The sequence below is a fragment of the Ranitomeya imitator genome, chromosome 2, assembly GCF_032444005.1.
Source record: "Ranitomeya imitator isolate aRanImi1 chromosome 2, aRanImi1.pri, whole genome shotgun sequence".
Classification (NCBI taxonomy): domain Eukaryota; kingdom Metazoa; phylum Chordata; class Amphibia; order Anura; family Dendrobatidae; genus Ranitomeya; species Ranitomeya imitator.
The window spans coordinates 126,937,166-126,960,981 of record NC_091283.1 but is presented as its reverse complement, the minus strand read 5'-3'; the positions used below and the strand labels follow the sequence as shown (position 1 = coordinate 126,960,981).

Here is a 23,816-nt window from a genome sequence, read left to right as displayed (position 1 = left end):
GAGGAATTAGATTATTGGCATCAACTACTGTCACAATTCTATTTTATGGTTTTAGGACCCTATTTTGCCTCAATATTAAGGGTGTTCACTGCATTGCTTGTTAGTATCGTCACAATCAGCAGAAAACAAAGTGTTCCCCTATTCCCTCAAACCCCATTCCCCCCTACACTGATCATTTGTTATTTGTGAGGAAGCCTGGCAATAAATGTCCAATTTTCCTGCAGCATCCTCACAGGGGAAAGTAAGCTTTACTCGAGTTCATACAAATCAATAAGTCGTCTGGATAATGAAGCACAGGACTTGTCCTCTGGAATAAAAGACTATATTGCGCTTCTCATTCTTTTTTTGCCCCCTACAGATAAGAATACTAAACAGAGAATCTAATTATCTTAGAGTTCTCTAATAAGTTATTTCAGAATGTAGCTCCTGAACCCAACAACCCTGTGAAGTATCAATATGAATTTATGAAATATGCCATTATTTTACTCTGTTTTTAGTCTTAGTTCTATATTATGCCTTAATCATGCATGAGAAGTGTAGTGGCTTGTAAACGTTTGAGCACCCCTGGTCAAAATTACTGTTATTGTGAACAGTTAAGCAAGTTGAACATGAAATGATCTCTAAAAGGCCTAAAGTTAAAGATGACACATTTCCTTTGTGTTTTAGAAAACAAAAATAGATATATTTTCATTATAACAATTACAAAAAAGGAAAATACCTGATGCAAAAGTTTGGGCATCCTTGGAGATTTGTGTATCCAAATAACTTTGACCAAGGTTTCAGACATTAAATAGTTTGTTGGGGTTATGGCTTGTCCACTATCATCGCTAGGAAAGACCAAGTGATGCAAATTTCCAAGCTTTATAAATACCCGGGCCTACTTTGTACCAAAAAACAGCAGCCATTGGTTCTTCTAAGCAGCTGCTTAGCACTCTGAGAATTAAAATGATGGAGGCCCACACAGCAAGATAAGTCTATAAGAAGATAGCAAAGCGTTTTCAAGTCTGCCCTTTCCTCAGTTTGAAATGTACGGTAATTAATAAATGGCAGTTAAAAGGAACAATGGAGTCTGGAAGACAAATCAAAATTTAAGTGGGATGCTTGTAGGATTCCTAGAAAAGCAAATCATAACCCCTCACTTGACTGCAAAAGACCTTTAGAAAGATTTAGCAGACTCTGGAGGTGTGGTACATTGTTCTACTGTTCAGAGACACCTGCACAAATATGCCCTTCATGGAAGAGTCGTCAGAAGAAAATGTCTCCTGCGTCCTCACCATAAAATTGAGCAACAAAAGTATGCTAGAGAACATCTAAACTAGTCTGATGCATTTTGGAAACAAGTCCTGTGGACCAGTGAGGTTAAAATAAAACTGTTTGGCCACAATGGTCAAAGGTATGTGTGGAGAAAAAAGGGCACTGAATTTCAAGAGAAGAACATTTCGCCAACCATTAAGCATGGGGGTGGATCAATCATGCTTTGGGGTTGTGTTGCAGCCAATGGCACGGGGAACATTTCTCGGGTAAAGGGAATAACGGATTCAATGAAATTTTGACAAATTCTTCATGCAAACATGACACCATCTGTAAAAAAGCTGAAGTTGAAAAGAGGTTGACTTCTACAAATGGATAATGATCCTAAACGTCAACATTCACAATAGACTGCAGTAAAAGAGAAGAAACTAATGCGGCACTCACCCCGAATTTGCTGTGAAGATTGTGATCTTTAATGGAGAAAGATGAAAATTACATCCATCAGGACATCAGGTACATATGAGGGTGCGGTATAGGAGCACGGACGACGGCCGTCTCGCACACACAGGTGCTTCTACGGGTCCAGGTAGACTACCAATAGACTACCTCAAAAGACGCAAGCTGCAGGTTTTACAATGGCCCTCACAGTCCCCGATCTGAACATCCCTGAAAATCTGTAGCTAGGCCTCATAAAAGCAGTGCATGCAAAACGACCAAGGAATCTCACAGAACTGGAAGAATTTTCCAAGAAAGAATGAAAATCCCTCAAACAAGAATTGAAAGCCTTTTAGCTGGCTACAAAAAGCATTTACAGGCTCTGATACTTCCAAAAGGGGGTGCTACTAAATACTGACAAAACTTTTGCACCGGCCTATTTTCCTTTTTGTAATTTTTAAAATGTAAAAGATGAAAAAATATAAGGATTTTTTTTGCCTAAAATGCAAAGGAAATGTGTCATCTTTAACTTTAGGCTTTTTAGAGATCATTTCATTTTCAACTTGCTTAACTGTTCACAATAACAGTAATTTTGACCAGGGGGTGCCCAAACTTTACATGCCACTGTATATACATCTAAGTAAAATTGAAAAACAAAATGTGATACAAAGTTTCTTGTTTGCTCCATGAATTCTACTAACTTATAATTAAATCCCACGGACTGAGTAATAAGTATCAAGTTCACTCACTATTTCCTCGCTTGTCATTCATTTTAGTAGGAATTTGGTTAGTGAAACTTGATCATTCGCCTGCGCCTGTTTTCTCAACAAATTTAGAAGCATTTATTTAATGCAGATCAGCACAACTGAAGAGTGGCACGTTGGATAAGTCAGCACTTTGTCTTTTTTTCTCTAATATAAAATCATGTTAACCCATTAGAGAATTTGGGCAAAAATTGACATATTTGACTATTTGTTCCATATGCTGTAAAATTACAGCTGTCAAACCATTAGAAGATATTCCTAGCTGTTTTCCCCAACTTTAACCTTAGCTAGTTTAAAATTTGATACAATGATTAACTGTTCCGAAATATAAAGAACCGGAGGTGACACAAACTGGCAACAGTGCCTGATCCTGGAAACACCACAGCTAACATATGTTGAAAGTCTTTTACAAAAGAATTGATAAGATGCCAGCAATCATAATGAATTGAGAATAAAATAGATCATGAAAAGCCCCAAAACATTATTTCATGCTTACCTACGTTTTGCTTCCAGAACAGCGAGTAATAACGTTTTCCTTTGACCTCAGTTTCACACTTTACAATTTCTTGAAGGCTATGGTGAGGTGAAGGTATGGTAAAACCGATCCTGGGGTCCCACTCCATTCCATGCTGATCTATTTTAGCTCTATTATAAAACTGAAGGGAAGAATAAAAAAATGTTTTTTTTTACAAAATACATGTGTATATTATTGGTAAAATGTATATACAGAGATTGAACATACTACATAAAATTACAGCTCTTGAGAATAATGTGTTCGTGATAAATGTCTCCTAAATTATAAAGCCTTTTTAGGCAGAACAAAGAGAAGAATGCAAACATTTTTGTAATGCATTTTAAATGCTTCTCACAAATCTTCACAATCACTGTTCCCTTCTTTTTTTCAGTTGCACCATTCTTTTTTTACATGGTTAAGCCATGTTGGCAATTTTCTGTGTAAAGCCTTGTGTTTCGTGTCATGACACCATTGTTATCCTGGCATGCTTGATCATGTTCCATGGTGTTGTGTCCTCAAGTGGTATTCCAACCACCAACATTTATTAACTGACCACAGGATAGATGACAAGTTGTATATTGTTGGGGTTTCCAGTCACTTTTTTCTCAGTATATATTTGTTTCCCCTACAGTCTCTATGAGTTGAAAGTTTTTTAGAAAGTTGATAAACTGTAACCTAACTCCCATCATTGGAGGACTTAACCAACAATCCTGAGAAAGGACCTATGCAGACCGCTGCATGAATGGAGCAGGTGTCGAGAATGTATACCTCTGCTCCTCTCATTGAGACTGCTGGAGATAGCAGAGCGCTGTACTCTGCTATCTATGACAGTCTGATAGGCAATTAATAGAGAAGAAGTCCACATGGTCAAACTCCGTTCCATTCATTTGGGGTTCTGAGGAAAGTCAGAGACTCATTCTTGGGACTGGTGCGGGTCCCAACGATTAGATGTTTTCCATTGGTTTGGAGATAGCTTATACACTTGATTCACACTCTTTTGAATATGTCAGTGCACTCATTCTGATGGTAGAGATTGTAACTCTTAAGTTTCTACTCCTGAACTCATTAGCTGAATGCTAAGGCTTATAAACTGATAGATTCATAATTAATTCATCAGGACGCTATGTACAGTGTAACATAGAGGTTTGTTGGAAAAATAAGGTCCCAGACACATGCATCTGGGTAAAAAAAATTGATAAGAAAAGAAAACCAGAATTACTATTTTCTCAGTGTTTTTTTGTATTGTTTTTGTAAGATATCTAAATAGTTTGCTACATTTCAAAGAAAGCAGGAGAAGACACACTCAGGTCTGAAGAGTTAAGCTCCATACACACTTTGGATGGTTGATGGCTGAATGATGGTTTGGCCGATTGCTCTGCTAGCAGCTACGTATCTGAGCCGGCTCTTCCATATACAGAAGCGCACACTAATGTATTAAGCCTGTTCACACTAATATTAATAATTAAATTTTTCAGTTCTGCATTAGGAACATAAGAATGGAATACATGTACGTTATAGACAGTTGATGTAATCGGCACCATCGGCATCAGACGCTTCCTGTTTTCTGTTAATAGGGTTTATACGATTTTACTGTGCGTTCCATTCTACTAGATAAAAAAAACATTGTGATCTGCTGTGTTATTTATTTAATTTTCTTGGTAAAAAGGATTGAATCTGCAATCGAGCCTCCTAAGACAGATGTACACGCAGGCTCGAATGTTTTAAGAGTTTTCATAGTATATGACTTTAAATCATTCTGTTAAGGCTACCAAGTCTCTTTTTAAGTGAATCTCCACCTTTTTCACACCATAAAACCGTCTTTGTTGCTCATGGTAAGTAATCACAGTGGCGCTTTCAGTTTGCATTCTGCTTTTGAGAAATGAAAACTGTTGTTTTGACATACCCTCAAGGTTTTTGGCATTTTGCTTTTTTTTTTTTTTTTTGCTTTTTCAAGCGGGTTCCAGTCGGAATCCACTAGAAAATATGTTGTGTGCAGTTACACTTTAGACAGTTTTCCTAATTTTGCCCAGCGTCCCTTATTTCACATAATGCCCAGTACAAGCCATGTTTTTTCAATTAGTTGGATGGCAAACGTTCAGAGACTTGAGAGAACAATTTCTGTTTTCGAACACTCCACTATAATGACTTTTTAAGATATAACATAGGTGCTATTTTTGAATGTGGACAATGCTCCGAACTACAGATCCTTCACTCACATATCGAAGCTCTTCCTGAATCCAACATTAATTGGTTCCATATTTCCTTTACCCTGGTCATGTCAATCAGCATAGTTACTTTTGCATAGTACTGAAAGATGGGGAAGGTAGTTATCATTATGTTCATGAAAGCATCTAAACCACAAGACTATTCCCATTAGAGATGTCACTCATTGCTTGTCGTCACAATCGGCCTCTCTCATCTGAATCATTTAATTATATGGAGTATGCCGTACTTTCATGACTCAACTTCAGCCAACTAAAACATATATCACATTGTCTCTGGGGTTTGAGGTAAATTCATAGCCAGTAATTGTAGACTGTCCCAGACTGATAACTAAGTTTTACGCTTAGTGATGATCTGATAAATATCGGTGGAGAACGTTTCATTGGACAAATTTTTGTAAAAACAAAGAATTGTTTTGCGAAAATGTCAGCAGAACCACAGCGCTCGATATTTGCCCAATGATTAATGATGATATTGCTGACAGGTCCTTATCTGATTTGTCCTTTTCTGACCATATAACCTACAAATCTATACTCAATTCAACGCCTAGGGCCCCAGTCCAATATATTAAATTAATGAGAGGGACAAAAGAGTATATTAAACCATATAAAACATTCTTTTATTAATAGAATAAAAAATTGTTTGAACAAAGTAGCACTACCAAGAATGCAGGACAAAGTATGGGGCAGTAAATGGAGGTATAGCCGGAAGAAAATGCCAAATAATTGCACATAGAATAAAGATAAATACCTGTGCTACATATTGTTAATGCATAGTATGGTAAGTTAACTAAGGGTTAATGCTTGTGCAAGTATAAAACAATAGCTGCAGGAAGGACACAGATGCGCTAGTGCAATGAATTAAATAGGGTATGTTTAACAATTCAAGGTCTCCTTAGCCGCATTTGGCATACTTAATGGAGATGGAGAGTAAGGGTATACATACATTAAAGAGTTTTAAAGTGCCTACTGTGCAAAGAGAAAAGTGCTGTGCAGTACAAAGGCAAATACCTACATGATTAGATGAGTGTAGACCCCGACCTGCCACCCCTACGCGCATTTGGCCGTATCTTTGTCAGGAGAGGTCTAGTCTCCTGACGAAGATACGGCGAAACGCGCGTAAGGGCGGCAGGTCAGGGTCTACACTCATCTAATCATGCAGGTATTTGCCTTTGTACTGCACAGCACTTTTCTCTTTACACAATAGACACTTTAAAACTCTTTTATGTATATATACCCTTACTCTCTATCTCAATTGAGTATGTCACATGCGGCTATGGAGACCTTGAATTGTTAAACATACTGTTAGGGTTTGGCGGAACGCACCAAATGTATACAGTGCAGACTAAAAGTTTGGACACACCTTCTCATTGAAAGATTTTTCTGTATTTTCATGACTATGAAAATTGTACATTCACACTGAAGGCATCAAAACTATGAATAAACACATTCTTAAAGTATTGATGGCCACTCGTTTTTCTTTACTTAGCTGCTTTTTTCTTGCCATAATACAGATTCTAACATTCTATTCAGTAGGACTAACAGCTGCGTATCCACCAGACTTCTGCACAACACAACTGATGGTCCCAACCCCATTTATAAGGCAAGGAATCCCACTTATTAAACCTGACATGGCACACCTGTGAAGTGAAAACCATTCCATGTGACTACCTCTTGAAGCTCATCAAGAGAATGCCAAGAGTTTGCAAAGCAGTCATCAAAGCAAAAGGTGGCTACTTTGAAGAACCTAGAATATAAGACATAATTTCAGTTGTTTCACACTTTTTTGTTAAGTATATAATTCCACATGTGTTAATTCATAGTTTTGATGCCTCCAGTGTGAATGTACAATTTTCATAGTCATGAAAATACAGAACAATCTTTAAATGAGAAGGTGTGGCCAAACATTTGGTCTGTACTATATTTATAGAGTTATAGGTGCGTTCGCAACCCGGGGTCCACCGTGCAGGAGTAAAACCCTCTGCTAGTAACTGACGGTACTAGATGGCGGTATAAGTGAACTCTGTTACTTCAGAGTCGCTTAAGACAAGAGAACGCTGTGCCCTGTTAATCTCACAGAGGAACACAGCTACCAAATAGAGCGAACAGTGGTCATGCAGTCAGAATAGCACACGCAAAACTCATCACCGGAGGTGCCGGTATTCTAGGGGCTTATTTCAGCCGGGCCCTGAATCCACTCACACAAAACTCCTCACCGGAGGTGCCGGTATTCTAGGGGCTTATTTCAGCCGAACCCTGAAACCACATACATATGACCACACTGGCGCAGAACACGTAACTTAGTTGATACTAGCACATGTCCATGCGGCCATGCAAACCTTTAATAGTTGCAGCAACTACAGGACATTCCTAGAGGACCAATGGGAGCTGCTACAGTACCTGAGCCACTTCAGGACCTTCCTAGAGGACCAATGGGAGTTGCTGTAGTACCTGAGCATGTGACCCCCGACCTCCAATGAGAGGACTTACCCTGGGCATGCTCAGAAGGGGAAAAGCAGGACTTAGTCCCAAAGACTCTGCTCGCCGCTGACCAGTACTGGCTACAATGGCTGAGCCTAGAAAGGCAGCAGTAACCATCCGCACCGTATCAGGCTGAGCCAGGCGCTGGGACTGACGTCTCCACTGAGCAGGCTCCACTGCGGCTGGAGAAGAATGGGAGACTGCAGCGGAGATGGTTCAAGATTCTCCCTGTGCAGAGGCGGGAACTCGAGCCCTAACACATACCCTATTTAATTCATTGCATTGGCACATCTGTGTCCTTCCTGCAGCTATTGCTTTATACTTGCACAAGCATTAACCCATAGTTAACTTGCCATACAATGCATTAACAATATGTAGCACAGGTAATTATCTTTATTCTATGTGCAATTATTTGGCATTTTCTTTTGGCTATACCTCCATTTTACTGCCCCATACTTTGTCCTGCATTCTTGGTAGTGCTACTTTGTTCAAACAATTTTTAATTCTATTAATAAAAAAAGAATGTTTTATATGGTTTAATATACTCTTTTGTCCCTCTCATTAATTTAATATATTGGGCTGGGGCCCTAGGTGTTGAATATATCGATAGAGTTCTGACCTTGTATTTACTATTGCAACATCCTTTTTGGAAACCCTTGTGTTTAATCTATACTCAATGTTGGTAGCCAAAAATATTCCATGAAGTCCTAGAAGCCTCATTAACCAATTTGTTTGCCAAATTCATCTTTTGAAGAATTAAACTAATTTTTTTAATCTATTTGGTATTTCTCAATTACAAAGGACACAACGGAATATCTGCATGTTGAGGCCTTAAAGAAGTGCTGTCAGCTCTCCTGATATGTCTTTTTTAGTAGATATTTGTACTCTCTATGACATAACAATTCTTCAGCAGCCTTACTTAGAACTCCACTTGGTGCTTTATTATTCATCCTGAAAATACAGTATATGAATAAATTGACAATTGGCCAATACAATTTGAAAGATCTCAGACAATTCTGGCATTTTCACAGGATCAGTGGCATATCTAGGGGGGGCAGCTGGGGCATGTGCCCCGGGCGCAGCTGGCAGGGGGGTGCAGTCGGGCCACCTAATGCGGCTGTCCGCAGTGTCTCCCCTGGCAGCTGCATTCTGCCACCCCACGGACTGGGAATCAGCTGTTCTCTGTGCCGACTGTAAAGCTGACAGCTGGCACAGAGAAGCTGCAGTGCGCCGGCTCCCAGTATTCAATTGTACTCGTATCTTACAGTCACGAGTACAATTGAAGATCTGACTGCAGTGCCTACAACAGAGGTCATTTCGGGAGGTAATGATGTCACTGGAAGGGGCGGGGCCTCCTTCAATCCAGTGAAGACACGACAGCAGGAAGCTGCTGAGGCTGCTGGAGAAAATAAGTGGGAAATGAGGGGTTTCACCTGCACCATGGAGCCGTGTGAGGAGAGGACTGAGGTCTGCAGCATGGAGCCGTGTGAGATTACCGAGGTGTGTCGGGAATGGGGGGATGATGATAAGGGGCTGTGTAGTGGATGATGAGAGGCTGTGTGGGGAATGGAGGGATAATGAGGTGCTGTGTGGGGAATGGGGGGATGATTAGGAGCTGTGTAGTGGATGATAAGAGGCTGTGTGGGGAATGGGGGGATGATGATGAGGGGCTGTGTAGTGGATGATAAGAGGCTGTATGGGGAATGGGGGGATGATGAGAGGCTGTATGGGGAGAAGGGGGGATGATGAGGGGTTGTGTGGGAGAAGGGGTGATGATGAGGGGCTTTGGGGGAGAAGGGGGGTGATGAGGGGCTGTATGGGGGTGATGGCAGGCTGTGTGGGGAATGGGGGGATAAGAGGCTGTGTGGGTGATGATGAGGGCCTGTGTGGGGAATGGGGGATGATGAGGGGCTGTGTGGGGGTGATGAGGTTGACAAAGGGCTGTGGGGGGATGAGCAGATGGGGGTGATGAGGGGCTGTGTGGGGAATGGGGGAATAATGAGGTGCTGTGTGGGGAATGGGGGTATGATGAGGGGCTGTGTAGTGGATGATAAGAGGCTGTGTGGGGAATGGGGGGATGATGATGAGGGGCTGTATAGTGGATGATAAGAGGCTGTGTGGAGAATGGGGGGATGATGATGAGGGGCTATGTAGTGGATGATAAGAGGCTGTGTGGGGAATGGGGGATGATGAGAGGCTGTGTGGGGAGAAGGGGGATGATGTGGGGTTGTGTCGGAGAAGGGGTGATGATGAGGGGCTTTGGGGAAGAAGGGGGTGATGAGGGGCTGTATGGGGGGATGGCAGGCTGTGTGGGGAATGGGGGTATAAGAGGCTGTGTGGGTGATGATGAGGGCCTGTGTGGGGAATGGGGGGATGATGAGGGGCTGTGTGGGGGTGATGAGGTTGACGAGGGGCTGTGGGGGGATGAGCAGATGGGAGTGATGAGGGGCTGTGTGGGGAATGGGGGGATTTATTGTGTGGGGAGAATTGGAGTGGGGATGGGGGATTTAATGTGTGTGGGGAGATTTGGAGTGGAGATGGGGGATTTAATGTGTGAGGGAGATTTGAGGACACAAAATGAAGAGCAAAGGGGGAGATGGGGAATATATGAGGAAACAGTACAGGGGACTGAGGGCATGTATGAGGAAACATGTATGAGGGTGATGGGATGTGTGCAAACACAGTATGGGGAGTCAGGTGATCAGGCAGTATAGGAAGTGAGGGGGTAAATATATGAGGAGATAGTATGGTGAACAGAAGGGATATGAGAGGAGACAGTATGAGGAGGGAGGGGAATAGTATGAGGAAACAGTATGGGGGGAGAAAAGTGAGTGGGAACAAGATAGAAACTGAGCAGTGGGTCTTAGCATGGAGGGACAGTGTAAGGGCACAGCCAGGAGGGGACAGTATACCAAGGGGGGAGTGTGATGAGAGAGTACAGTATAAATACTGGGCTCTATGGGGGGGACACAGTGTGAGGGGACAGTGTGAAGAGGGGGCCAGTATGGAAAGGAGAGGTTAGTGTTAAGAGCATGTACCATAAGTAGGACAGTGTTGGGGTCATATTTTGTGTAGACAATAATAGTGAGGGGCAATTTTTTATTCAGGAGCATTATAATGACACTTGTGTCTTTAAGGGCATCATGTAGAGATTTTCTGCAACAGAGCGGAGAAGATGGAAGTCTGCAGAGACGGCTGTGGATGAGAAAACTCATCATGGGGTCTGGACAAGATGAAGAAAAGAAGGAGAACGGCTCCAGAGACGACATCATCTTTAAGGTACCTGGATGAAAATGTTATTTGTGATACTAACTCTCATGTTTTTATTTATGTTAGGAGCATTAAAGGGGATGTGCAGGTTTGTGATGAGTCTGTAGTCATTCTTTGTGACTGCAGACTTCTGAGTTCTCACAGTGCGCCCCGCATGCTGTCAGGATTCTCTCATGCTGGCGATTTACATACATGCGGTCACATGCTGACTAGACATGTGTGGCCTCACTTAATGAAAATGAACTGAGTGAGGCCGGGCACGTCTAGTCGGAATGTGGTCAGAAGTATACAAATCACATGCTTGTGCTGACATGACTGTCCACCGGCAAGGGAGAATCATAAAAGTGTGCAGTGCGTTAGTTGTGAGAATTCAGAAGCTGCGATGTCAGGATTCAGCTCTGCAGGTTCCAGTAGTCATCACATGGACACTTCACTCATATGCGATTTTCATACTTATGGTCCTGTGACAACAAGCTTCTCTTACTGCTTCTCTGTTTTTCGCTGAACATTGAGAGCATTAGCGAGAGGAGCTTGTGGGTACATGACTAAGTGTGCAAATCGCATATGTCCTAGGGGGGCGCCAAACTGAACTCTTGCCCCGGGTGTCAGAAACCCTAGACTCTAGATACACCTCTGCACAGGATCCCTGTATCTAAAGAAAGGGTGTCCCCAACCCCTGTCTCAGGGCTGTTATGAACAGAGAGGTGGTCGAACATTTCATTTTATGAAACTTATGGTTAAAGTCAACAATACATGACCACCTCTCTATTCACACTCCCACAAGATGGGGCCTATGGGAGCACTCATACATGAGATTGGTGCAGGTCCCACTTTTCAGACTTTTAAGGCATTAAAATATGCCTTCAACTGCATTTATACCTTCTTGTTTTGTGTGGTCCCATAATGATCTGGCTGCTGCTTCTTACATTTACCCATTAAAACAAATATTAAGAAGTCAGAAGGCAAAATATCTACAGTACTACTATATACATTAGTCTTGTATACATGATATAAACCACGTGATATATAACCCATGATATAAGATATAATATATATTATTATATAGTTTATGTATAAAATAACAACATAATATAAACCAGTGGTCTATGACTCATGCCCTCACCCCGAGTTTGCAAAATTACAGCTCTCATCCAACTCTGACAGCCTCCAGTTATTTCACAATGTTAAATGATTAAATAAAAGCAATAGTGGATACAAATAACATTCTGTACTCCCGTTCTTTGAGTTGCACATTACGTTTATATACAGTGGGGAAAAAGTATTTCGTCAGCCACCAATTGTGCAAGTTCTCCCACTTAAAAAGATGAGAGAGGCCTGTAATTGACATCATAGGTAAACCACAACTATGAGAGTCAAAATGAGAAAATAAATCCAGAAAATCACCTTGTCTGATTTTTATAGATTTATTTTGCAAATTATAGTGAAAAATAAGTATTTGGTCACCTAAAACATGGAAGATTTCTGGCTCTCACAGACCTGTAACTTCTTCTTTAAGAGGCTCCTCTGTCCTCCACTCATTACCTGTAGTAATGGCACCTGTTTGAACTTCTTATCAGTATAAAAGACACCTGTCCACAACCTCAAACAGTCACACTCCAAACTCCACTATGGTGAAGAGTAGACCAAAGAGCTGTTAAAGGACACCAGAAACAAAATTGTAGCCCTGCACCAGGCTGGGAAGACTGAATCTGCAATAAGCAAACAGCTTGGTGTGATGTAATCAAATGTGGGAGCAATAATAAGAAAATGGGAGACATACAAGACCACTGAAAATCTCCCTCGATCTGGGGCTCCATGCAAGATCTCACCCCGTGGGGTCAAAATGATCACAAGAACAGTGAGCAAAAATCCCAGAACCACACGGGGGACGTAGTGAATGACCTACAAAGAGCTGGGACCACCGTAACAAAGGCTACCATCAGTAATACACTATGCTGCCAGAGACTCAGATCCTACAGTGCCAGACGTGTCCCCCTGCTTAAGCCAGTACATGTCTGAAGTTTGCTAGAGAGCATTTGGATTATCCAGAAGTGTACTGGGAGAAAATCATATGGTCTGATGAAACCAAAGTAGAACTGTTTGGTAGGAACAAAACTTGTCGTGTTTGGAGGAGACAGAATGCTGAGTTGCATTAAAAGAACATATCATCAACAGTGTGTGCCAATCTTGTGAAGACTTACAGAAAATGTTTGACCTCAGTCATTGCCAACAAATGATATATAACAAAATATTGAGATAAACTTTTGTTAATGACCACTTATTTTCCACCATAGATTGCAAAATAAATCTTGCAAAATCAGACAAGGTGATGTTCTGGATTTCATCCTCATTTTGACTCTCATAGTTGTTGTCTACCTATGATGTTAATTACTGGCCTCTTTCAGCTTTTTAAGTGGGAGAACTTGCACAATTGGTGACTGACCAAATACTTTTTATCCCCACTGTAGCTTCCTATCTTCCTGGGTGCTAATGTTCAGGACCTGGTCCTGCTCGACCCTTATTCACATTGACGTCACTTTGACACATGTTAAGGTTTTAATACTAGAGGTTAGGACCATTCCGAATTTGGGTTCATCTTGACACTGGTGGGATTGGCTTTTATGCTTTTTTGGTCAAGAGCTGTGTTTACTAGGAACGCTGTGTTGTTTGAATGCACTATTGCTTTTATTTATTTTTTTACAGCAGGGTATAAGCTCATTTTGTTTCTGTCTTACGTTTTGTCTGTTTGATGACCAGTGTGAACATGCTCCTATTTTGCCTTTCTACTAACTTATACTCCAGTTCATTTTGTTCAGTTATATTTCACAATTTTGTGGCAATCTTCTTTAACATATAACCATGAATTAAGATGATTCTTCTCTAGCCGCTAATAAAACTATTCCCCTGTGATATTTGTACAGGTACAGACTGTCAGCTTAATTTTGGACTTTCTATATTTACCGTCATTGAATACTTCCCTGCATGGACTTCCTTTATACACAGGAAGCCGACTGAATGTCTCCACACGACTCTATCATTTCCTTTCAAGAAGTAGTATTGCAATTAGGATAAATCTTAGGAGGAAGCTAATTTGTAGGGAATACAGACCATGGCTGTAACTATCAGCAGGAACAAAGAAAATATGAAAACTAATTACACATAAATGCTAATTATAAGTTTTCAAGGCTACTTTGGATTACTACGCTATGGGAAATGCGTTGGACTGGAATTTGAGGATTCTTACAATTCACATTATGGTTTCCTTCCACAGACCAGGGATGCCAACTAGACTTTTTATTTTTGATGAACAGCTTATTAAAAAATCACGAAGAGACAATATGTTTATTTTATGGACACACTGGAAAACCATAATAAATTATTCTGATTATACAGCTGTGGCAAAAATTAAGAGAGCACCACATCAAAACCCTGTCATGGGCAGCCCAATATCCAGACCTGGACCCCATTGAAAACCTCTGGAATGTAATCAAGAGGATGATGGATAGTCACAAGCCATCAAACAAAGAAGAACTGCTTACATTTTTGTGCCAGAAGCAGTGTGAAAGACTGGTGGAAAGCATGCCAAGACGCATGAAAACGGTGATTAAAAATCATGGTTATTCCACAAAATATTGATTTCTGACCTCTTCCTGAGTTAAAACATTAGCATTGTTGTTTCTAAATGATTATGAACTTGTTTTCTTTGCATTATTTGAGGTCTGAAAGCACTGTTTTTTTTTTTGTTTTGACCATTTTTCTTTGTCAGAAAAAAAAATGCAAAATTTATTGCTTGGAAATTCTGAGACATGATGTCAGAAGTTTATAGAATAAAAGAACAATTTACAATTTACTCAACAATATACCTATAAAGAGAAAAATCACACAAACTGAACATTTTGCAGTGGTCTCTTAATTTTTGCCAGAGCTGTATATTCTCCATGTCTACAATTCTGATATGAAGACATCGGCTGCAATCACTGTAAACTGTAAAATGTTGATATTTACAGTCAAAATAATCCGTATAAGTTTCTTCAGCTTCCAAAAACTCACAGACGCCTTTTATTTTACTTTTTTATGGACAAGGCAGAGAAGTGCTTAATTTTACAGACTATCCAGGAATTTCTGGACGGTTGACAAACCTGCCACAGACCAAAAAAAGACTGTAAGGAAAATTAAAATGGTCCCTAACAAGCATCTAATGCTTGTTTATGATGCACGGAATCACACGGCAAAGTGCTCATATTATTGGCCAACACTTTGGCAGCTCCTTCGGTAACTCTTCTTGTGTTGCATACAGCCACAGTATATCAAGATGCAAATGCACGTGAGTAAGTAGAAAGCAGTGGAAGGAGTCATTACTGTGATTCCGAGGATGCATTCATCTTTCTAAGTATTTTATCACTTCTAACAACGCAACAGTTCACAAAATTTGTAATCACTCAGCACGAAATTCTTCTCAGGGTGGCTTGCCAATTTCAACAGACTTTGCATAGCAGCCTCCAAGAAACATGCCCAAACTGTAATTAAGCAATTTGAAACAGAAACACAACTTCAAGAGAATGTCACATCGAGAAGAATTATGGTTTGGAAATTCTGTCAAAATACAGTCTATGGAGAGAAGGCAAAAGCTCAACAAACGCTAACCTTGTGGCTGCCTCCTGTACAATGCATCACATATCCTCTGGGGTAGAATAAGTCTGCTATCAAGGCATCTGGTGAAGCCATTGAGTATTATGAATAACCCTATTTTCACGTACGTGTTGTAAAATATATCACCTTAGGACAAACTAAGTGACGTGCAGTACTACCATACCCTTACATCATACATCTAGTGTGCTATAAATCATCACCAGGCGATACTGCCAGTTATATCCAGGACATTGGCTTAGTACATATAAGTATGACAGCCTGAAATAATAACTTTAGTGTATTGACTAACACACTTTTCCTTTTACTTAAAAGGTGTTGTCCCTTTTCTTAAAATCTAGGTCCCTGGACCAAACTGCACTTTATTCCTCATCCCGGGTCCAGTGCTTAGTCTCAGCCGCAGCTGTGCTGTATCTGATATTGGCTGCGGCACTGACGTCATGTCATCAGTAGCTCTGAGCTGGGCACTCCGTCTATAAGGGTAGAGCCACTGAGCTCATTAATTGACTGTGATGTTGCCGACGTGACATTAGTGCCACAGCCAATAGCAGAACTAGGAATAGCACTGAACACGGAGATGGTGACTAAAGCAGTTTGCTTTTTTATAACCTGGGGATGAAGTTTTTTGGACAGGGAACATCTCCTTTAAAAGTCTAGTGTGCTTAACATCATACTCCCTTGTTCTTCTGATCACATCTGTTATCATGTGCTTCATGCTGCTGAAATGATAATATGTACTGTACATTGACTTTGGGCCACTTGGTGGCTCAGTGGTTAGCACTGTTTCTTTGCAGCACTGTTGTCCTGGGTTCAAATCCCACCAAGGACAACATCTAGGGGTGCGGAGACACACAACCAACATGTACCATGACCAACACTTACAACATGTAACTGTTGTTTTGGTACTTGCCATTATGATCCTCTGCAATTAAGGTTGATCTATTTTCTTTTTTCTCTATGTGTAACTTTTACATTTAAGCTCCATTCAGTACTTACTTTGGACCAATGTATTTATTACTTACATACAGTGGGTAAAATAAGTATTTCATACACTGACGAATTTGTAAGGTTTCCCACCTACAAAGAATGGAGAGGTCTGTATATTTTATTGTTGGTACACCACCTGTGAGAGTCAGAATCTACAAATCAGTCATGTCTGGGTCTTCCAATGACCCGAAACACACAGCCAGGGCAACTAAGGAGTGGCTCCATAAGAAGCATTTCTAGGTCCTGGAGTGGCCTGGTCAGTCTCCAGTACTGAACTTAATAGAAAATCTTTGGAGGGAGCTGAAACTCAATGTTGCCCAGCGACAGCCCCAAAACCTGAAAGATCTGGAGAAGATCTGTATGGAGGAGGGGTCAAAGTCCCTGCTGCACTGTGCGTGCAAACTTGGTCAAAAACTACAGGAAACTACAGGAAACGTCTGACCTCTGTAATTGCAAAGTTTTCTGTACCAAATAATAAGTTCTGTTTTTCTATTGTATCAAATATTTACAGTAGCAGTCTCTCAGCAGTTTATTGCAACTTCAGTGCAAAGCACTATATAGTATATTATTTTGACTTGCTAGGGTTCCGCTGCCATTACAATCCACATTTTTATTTTCTGATATTATTCCAGATCCACATTGGCTAGCCCTACCTTCCCCCTTTCCTGTCTTTTGACCAATATAGTAAATTGCTGTATATCCTTCCCCTCTCCTTTTGGAGGCTTTTTGTCCTGTCTTTTTAATTGTTTTTATATATTGATATTTAATAGAATGACTCATTGTTTTATTTTTCTGAGTTAGAATCGCTTCTTATCTAATGGAGGCTAGCCATATTAGATTGTTTTGGTTTTAGTAAAATATAGTGGTAGTAGTGTGATGGTCTAGAGCTGTTTTACTGCTTCAGGACCTGGAAGACTCACTGTGGTAATTGGAACAAGAAATTTTTCTGTCTACCAAAAAATCCTGAAGGAGAATGTCCAGTCATCTGTTCGTAACCTCATGCTGAAGCACACTTGGGTTATGCAGCAGGACAATGATCCAAAAAAAACACCAGCAAATCCACCTCTGAATGGCTTAATAAAAACAAAATTAAGACTTTGGAGTCAAAGTTCTGCCCTTAATCTGATTGAGATGCTGTGGCCTGACCTTAAAAAGGCGACCCCTCCAATGTGGCTGAATTACAAGAACTCTGCAAAGATGAGTGAACCAAACTTCCTCCAGAGCGTTGTAAAAGACTCAATGCCAGTTATGACAAACGCTTAATTGCCGTTGTTGCTGCTAAGGGTGGCCCAACCAGTTATTAGATTTAGGGGGCAATCACTTTTTCACACAGGGCCAAATAGATTTAGATTTCCTTTTCCCTTAATAATAAAGACCTTCAGTTAAAAACTGCATTTTGTGATTACTTGTGTTAGCTTTGTCTAATGTTTAAATTTATTTGGTGATCTGAAACATTTAAGTGTGACAAACATGCAAAAGAATAGGAAATCAGGAAGGGGGCAAACACTTTTCCACACAACTGTATATCTATATATAAATTCATATCCCATTTTACTTAGTTCTTTACAATGTGTTATTTGTTTTGGAGGATTAGATATAGTTTTTACAAGTATCTTCACTTTGGTATTTGTTAGTCTCCATCCATTTTTTGAAGACCTTATCTAATATTCAATATATTCTATTTTAACATGTATCTAACTTATTAAAAAATTTTTTTTATTCTTTTGACATATCTGGTTTTGCCTCTTTTTCTTTGTTGGATTATACAAGGACACATCTGCAAGGAGTTTGTATCTTCTCCATGTGTTTGTGTGGGTTTCATCAAGGTTATATTGTTTCCTCCCGCACTCCAATGACATACTGATAGGGAATTTCGATTGTGAGCCTCAATGGGGAGAGTGATGATGATGTCTGTAAAGCGCTGTGGAAATTAACGGTGCTATGTGAGGGAATAAAAAAAATAGATATGTACCCATCTCTAAAAGGATTGAATATATGGGAGATGTCTACAGGATTTAACCACCCTTAGGCTACTTTCACACTAGCATCGGAATCTGCCCGTCGCAATGCGTCGGGCAGAGATTCAGACGCTAGCGTTTAACGCACTGCACAACGGAGGCAGCGGATGCATTTCTCCAGCGCATCCGCTGCCCCATTGTGAGGTGCGGGGAGGTGGGGGCGGAGTTCCGGACGCGCATGCGCGGTCGGAAAAAGCGGTCCGTCAGGAGCAAAAAACGTTACATGTAACGTTTTTTGCTCCCAGCGGTCCGCCACAACACGGCGCAACCGTCGCACGACGGTTGCGACGTGTGGCAAAGCGTCGCAATGCGTCGCTAATTTTAATCTATGGGGCAAAAACGCATCCTGCAAACAACTTTGCAGGATGCGTTTTTTGCCATAAACGACGCATTACGACGTCTGGCAAAAAACGCCAGTGTGAAAGTAGCCTTAACTGTAGTTATATCTGACACATACATAAACCTCACATCAGGAGCGCCAAATCATAACAATAAACATTCAGCAACCAGTAAACGAAATGACTTCTGACCAAATGAGTAGAGATATAAACATTTCCCATATCTTTACATTGTTTGTTTCAGTATGCACTCATGAATAGGGGTCATTGTTTTTGAATTCCCTGGTAAATCTGTGCAATGGGAGGAAATTTCCTACAATTTCCTGAAATTGAATGTTCAGTTTAGTAGCACAAACCATTGTTTAGACAAGAGAATTCATTCCCAGTGAGAATGTAAAGATATATATCGCTCAGATTGCCTGTAAATGTATATTCCGTTAAGGAAAGTACACGTGTACAACACAAGCACTTCTGTATATCTCATATTGTAATATTTGTTCCAAATGTTGAACAGACATGTAAATTCCTTCTGGATACCAGAAGTGGGATCAGTACTTAGCACAACCATAGGGAATCATATATCATATACTTACATAATGCAGAGTGACTTTGAATTTTGGTGAACTCACACGGCAAGGGACAACCAGTTCATTTGCCTTGACATCCATATTTGCAATACCGGGGGTATTTGTGTTCATTTCTAGGAAGGGCTGATTATTATCTACAAGACATGTAACAAGAAAGATGGAGGTGTTTTTGTCTCATACTTATAGTTTATACTTTACAGGACTGAACTTAACAGAAGTTTAAGGAAATTATCCAACCTTTTACAATTGACTAGTTGGATCCAACTCTTGGTTATTTCCACAGATCAGCTGTTTAAAGAGGCTGAGGCTTTCAGGCTATGCCATACTTTTCTTAGGGGTAACATTTCTCATTGCGGAGACTGACATGTCAAGCCTGACATGCCAAGGTGAGGAGACTTTAAACCTTACAATGCTCTTTTGGGAAATATGCAAAATGTCACTTCAGAGAGGAAGAAGACCAGAACTCTAGAGCCACCTATTGGAAGTAGCAATCCTAAAAGTCTTTATCGACCCTCTAATGAGCCTTGTCACATGACTTAGGATAAAAGCTAAAACCAAAATCTCAATTCGCAGACATGGTGTTTCTGGGTATTGACCCTCGTCAGTGCATTGTATGACATCTGATTTGGCTAGGTGAGAGACCGGTTAAAGGGTCGACATTGACTTTTAGGATGGCCACTTCCAATATGTGGCACTAGAGTTCTAGTCCTCTTCCTCTCTGAAAAGACAATTTGCATACTTTTCGTAGAAGTGGTGTAAGGTGTTAATACAATGTTCCATACATATTTATTTATCGTGAAGAATTGGCATTTATAGCTGTCACAATATTTCATGTTTTGAAATGTGCTTTCGCTTGCTTTATAAATTAAGATGTGACTGTATTTGCCATGTTTGCATTTTATGTTCCTTTAATATGACCAAAGTGTGATGTTTGCCTATAAGTTAGCAAGATAATAATCTAAGACTTACACGTCAGAGGTGGCCTGCTCCATCAGCACAGAAAGCAGCCCCTACCTTGTCACAGCAAACGTTAAATAAATTGTACGTGCTGTCCATTGTGCAAAGATGTTGGAAGGAAACCATGAGAGGAAATAAACAGAACTCAAGTGCTCATCACTATGTTGATATTACCCCCACTGTTGTTTTCTCTGTTATTATTATTGTGCAAGTTAAAGACTGTAAATTGTCAGACTAGTGCCACATGCAAAGATGTAGACAAATATTACATTTTCTTGCAATAGTCAATTTAATCGGATCAATTTCCCTCTTTTTTCTTTCTTTATTTCTTCTTTTTCTTTATTCCTTTCTTTTCTTCATCTTTGACAGTAAAATTATGAACTGCATTGTTTCAAGGACCCTTAGGGTCTGTGCACACATTGCGGATTTGGCTACGGATCCGCAGCAGTTTTCCATGCGGTGTACAGTACCATGTAAACTTATGGAAAACAAAAATCGCAGTGCACATGCTGCGGAAAATTCTGCACAGAAATGCAGCGGTTTATTTTCCGCAGCATGTCAATTCTTTGTGCGGAAATGCAGTATTTCTGCACCCATTCACTATACATTGAGTAAGGCAAATCCACACATCAAAAAACGCAAGACAATCCGCAACAAATCCACAAGTAATCCACAAGAAATCCGCATCAATTCCGTATTAAATCCGCAACCATTTTGGCCCGCGTTTTTTGCCAAGAGATGTGGTTTCTGTGGGGAAAAATCCGCAGCCAAATCCGCAACGTGTGCACATACCCTTAGGGTCTAGACTTTCCAGACCAACAATTGTAGTTTTGTGGATGATTTTTCAAAATCTCATCCAGATGCTGCAGAGAAAATCTGCAATTAAATTGAGAGACGCACATTTCAAATTTTGGTAGCGAAAAGTTTTTCTCCTTGGTAAATTCTGCAGTAAACACCTACCCTTAGGACTTTAAACTTTAACATTTTTACAAAAATCTAAATCAGTTGTGAGATAAATAAGATTATCATGGTCATTGATCTGACCCCTTTAACTTGCTCCCTTTTACCATTTTAGTCAAATATATAATAACTAGGCTGTATATTTTAAACGGAAAATGCACACACAAAATGTCAAGTACTAAAAATGGAATCTGACAAAATCACAGGGAAAATTACAAGTTTGTTCAAAATGTTTGTTCCTTGGCATTTTGCTTGTTTTTTGAGGTAGGAAGGTTTTAGGAAGGACTTGGCTGCACAGGAGTGCATCGTACATATTGCCCTACGATCCCTTGTCCATCAGAAAAGAGTTGAACAACTCCAGGAGTCAATGAAAGAGTTAAAGGATAACATCCCATTTAGGATGTCAATCATTAAGTTGTCAAACTGATGGTCGCACCCAGCTTCCAAACTGTTGAAAGAACATAAGGATCTTGGGTAGTAAAGATACATTCCAGGGTCTAAAACAATGACATTGAGGTCTTCTTCTAGACCTGGAGGGAAAATAGGACAATTGTTAGGAGGCCACCTGGAGGCCACCAAGGATTAGAATGCAACATATCGATGTAGTAAGCATGTCTCAAAAGTATAAGGTGTTATTTAGTGACCTACTTTATGGGTAAAAGACATCAAGAATGGATTATTTTGGTTCATTAATAATTTACAATATGATTTAGAGATGAGTGGATTAGGCAATAATTAATTTTGCCTATTCACACAATTTTTCCTGGGAAATTCACATTACCGACGTATTGACACACGTCGCAAACCGTCGTGCAACAGTTGCGCCGTGTTTTGGCGGACCGCCGGGAGCAAAAAACGTTAAATGTAACGTTTTTTGCTGCTGACGGACCGCTTTTTCCGACCGTGCATGCGCGGCCGGAACTCAGCCCCCACCTCCCCGCACCTCACAATGGGGCAGCGGATGCGCCGGAGAAATGCATCCGCTGCCTCCGTTGTGCAGCGCATCAAACGCTAGCATCGGAATCTCGGCCTGACGCATTGCGACGGGCCGAATCCGACGCTAGTGTGAAAGTAGCCTAATTCTCACATCTCTACTCACCTCTCTGGCTCCTCCAAGACTCGACAACGTCAGTCCGGTCCTTGCAACGTCATCTGATCCTCCACCGCTTGTGCTGGAATCCCCAGGCCTCTCATGCTCAGCTGTAACTTTCCCGCTTTCATGAGGCCTGGAAGGGCTCTGCACTAATGCGCAGAAGTCCATGGTGTCCGTGACCTGCCATAAGCATGTGCAGAACCCTCCTGGCCTTCATGAAGCTGGAAGTCCTGTCTCAGGGTAAGAGGTCTGGGGATTTCAGGGTGAGCAGCGAGGGATCAGAAGGTGTGACAAGGACAGGACAGCTTGTGGTGAGCGGTAAGGTCAGTATAAGGATTGTTTACATTTTATTTAACCTTTTAATGTCCATTTATGGTCCAGAAAAATTGCAGTCACAGCAATCATTTTGAGGAATCCGCAGTGAAGCAAATTACGAAAATATCCACATTTTGATGAATGCTGGTTTTTGTAAAATTTGAATATACGGTAATTCAATTGCACTCAAATTTATTTGCTTATCTCTATTATGAATAGCTTCATTTGACTGATAAAATTAGAAATTGCATTTTTTTACACAATTTTAGATATCGTGCTAAAAACACTAAACACTAATTTACCAAATGATTTTTTTTAAAAAAAGTACCCATGTAGCTTAGAATACAAGTAATTGGGAGTCAGCAAGTTATTTTTATTGCTCTTATAGGAGTCACAAAACAACCTCATATAATAATAAAATCTGCACCTGTAACTCACATATTCAGGTGAAAGTTATGTACGAGCTACAGTTAAACCCACACTATTCATAATAAGTAGCAAGCCTTAACCTGGTAATATTCTGGAAAATGATTTTTTCTTGTATGTGTTGACATGAACAGGGTGCAAATAGCTCAGTATGTCATTAATATATTCGACAGGCTGCAATTCTAAAGCATGAGCGTTTATGTCACCCTGCCAGAGTGTGTGGGGTCACAGATCAAGTGGAAAGAAGAAGTTGTCGACAGATCTTGTCCCATCTGGTTACATGGGGAGGGTGAACTGCGAAATAGAAGCCACTACGGGACATTTTTTGAGACATTTACTGCATTTTACTTCACGAGCAGCAGGGGACCCCTATTTTATTGCTAATGTTATCTCTAGATTATGAGACACATTCTTCATGTATGAGGATAATAATGGGAAAAAATAGTGTAATGTTTAAGTAGAATTATTTAATCTACAGGCAGAATGTTGTTTCCTTTTTTCAAAGCATTTACGTTGATTAACGATAGCAAATGTACAAAACTGAACAGACA

The 23,816-nt window shown here is 40.5% G+C and overlaps 1 protein-coding gene across 1 annotated transcript in view; it reads right to left on the bottom strand.

The window, feature by feature from the left end:
• LOC138662079 (vascular endothelial growth factor receptor kdr-like) overlaps positions 1-23,816 on the bottom strand; it is a 251,706-nt gene that overhangs the window by 131,006 nt on the left and 96,884 nt on the right. The window contains exons 4-5 of the mRNA XM_069747214.1: positions 19,521-19,648; positions 2,947-3,106 (exon numbers count right to left, since the gene is read on the bottom strand). Of these exons, the coding sequence (XP_069603315.1) occupies positions 2,947-3,106; positions 19,521-19,648 (288 nt within the window). The remainder of the gene's footprint in view (positions 1-2,946; positions 3,107-19,520; positions 19,649-23,816) is intronic.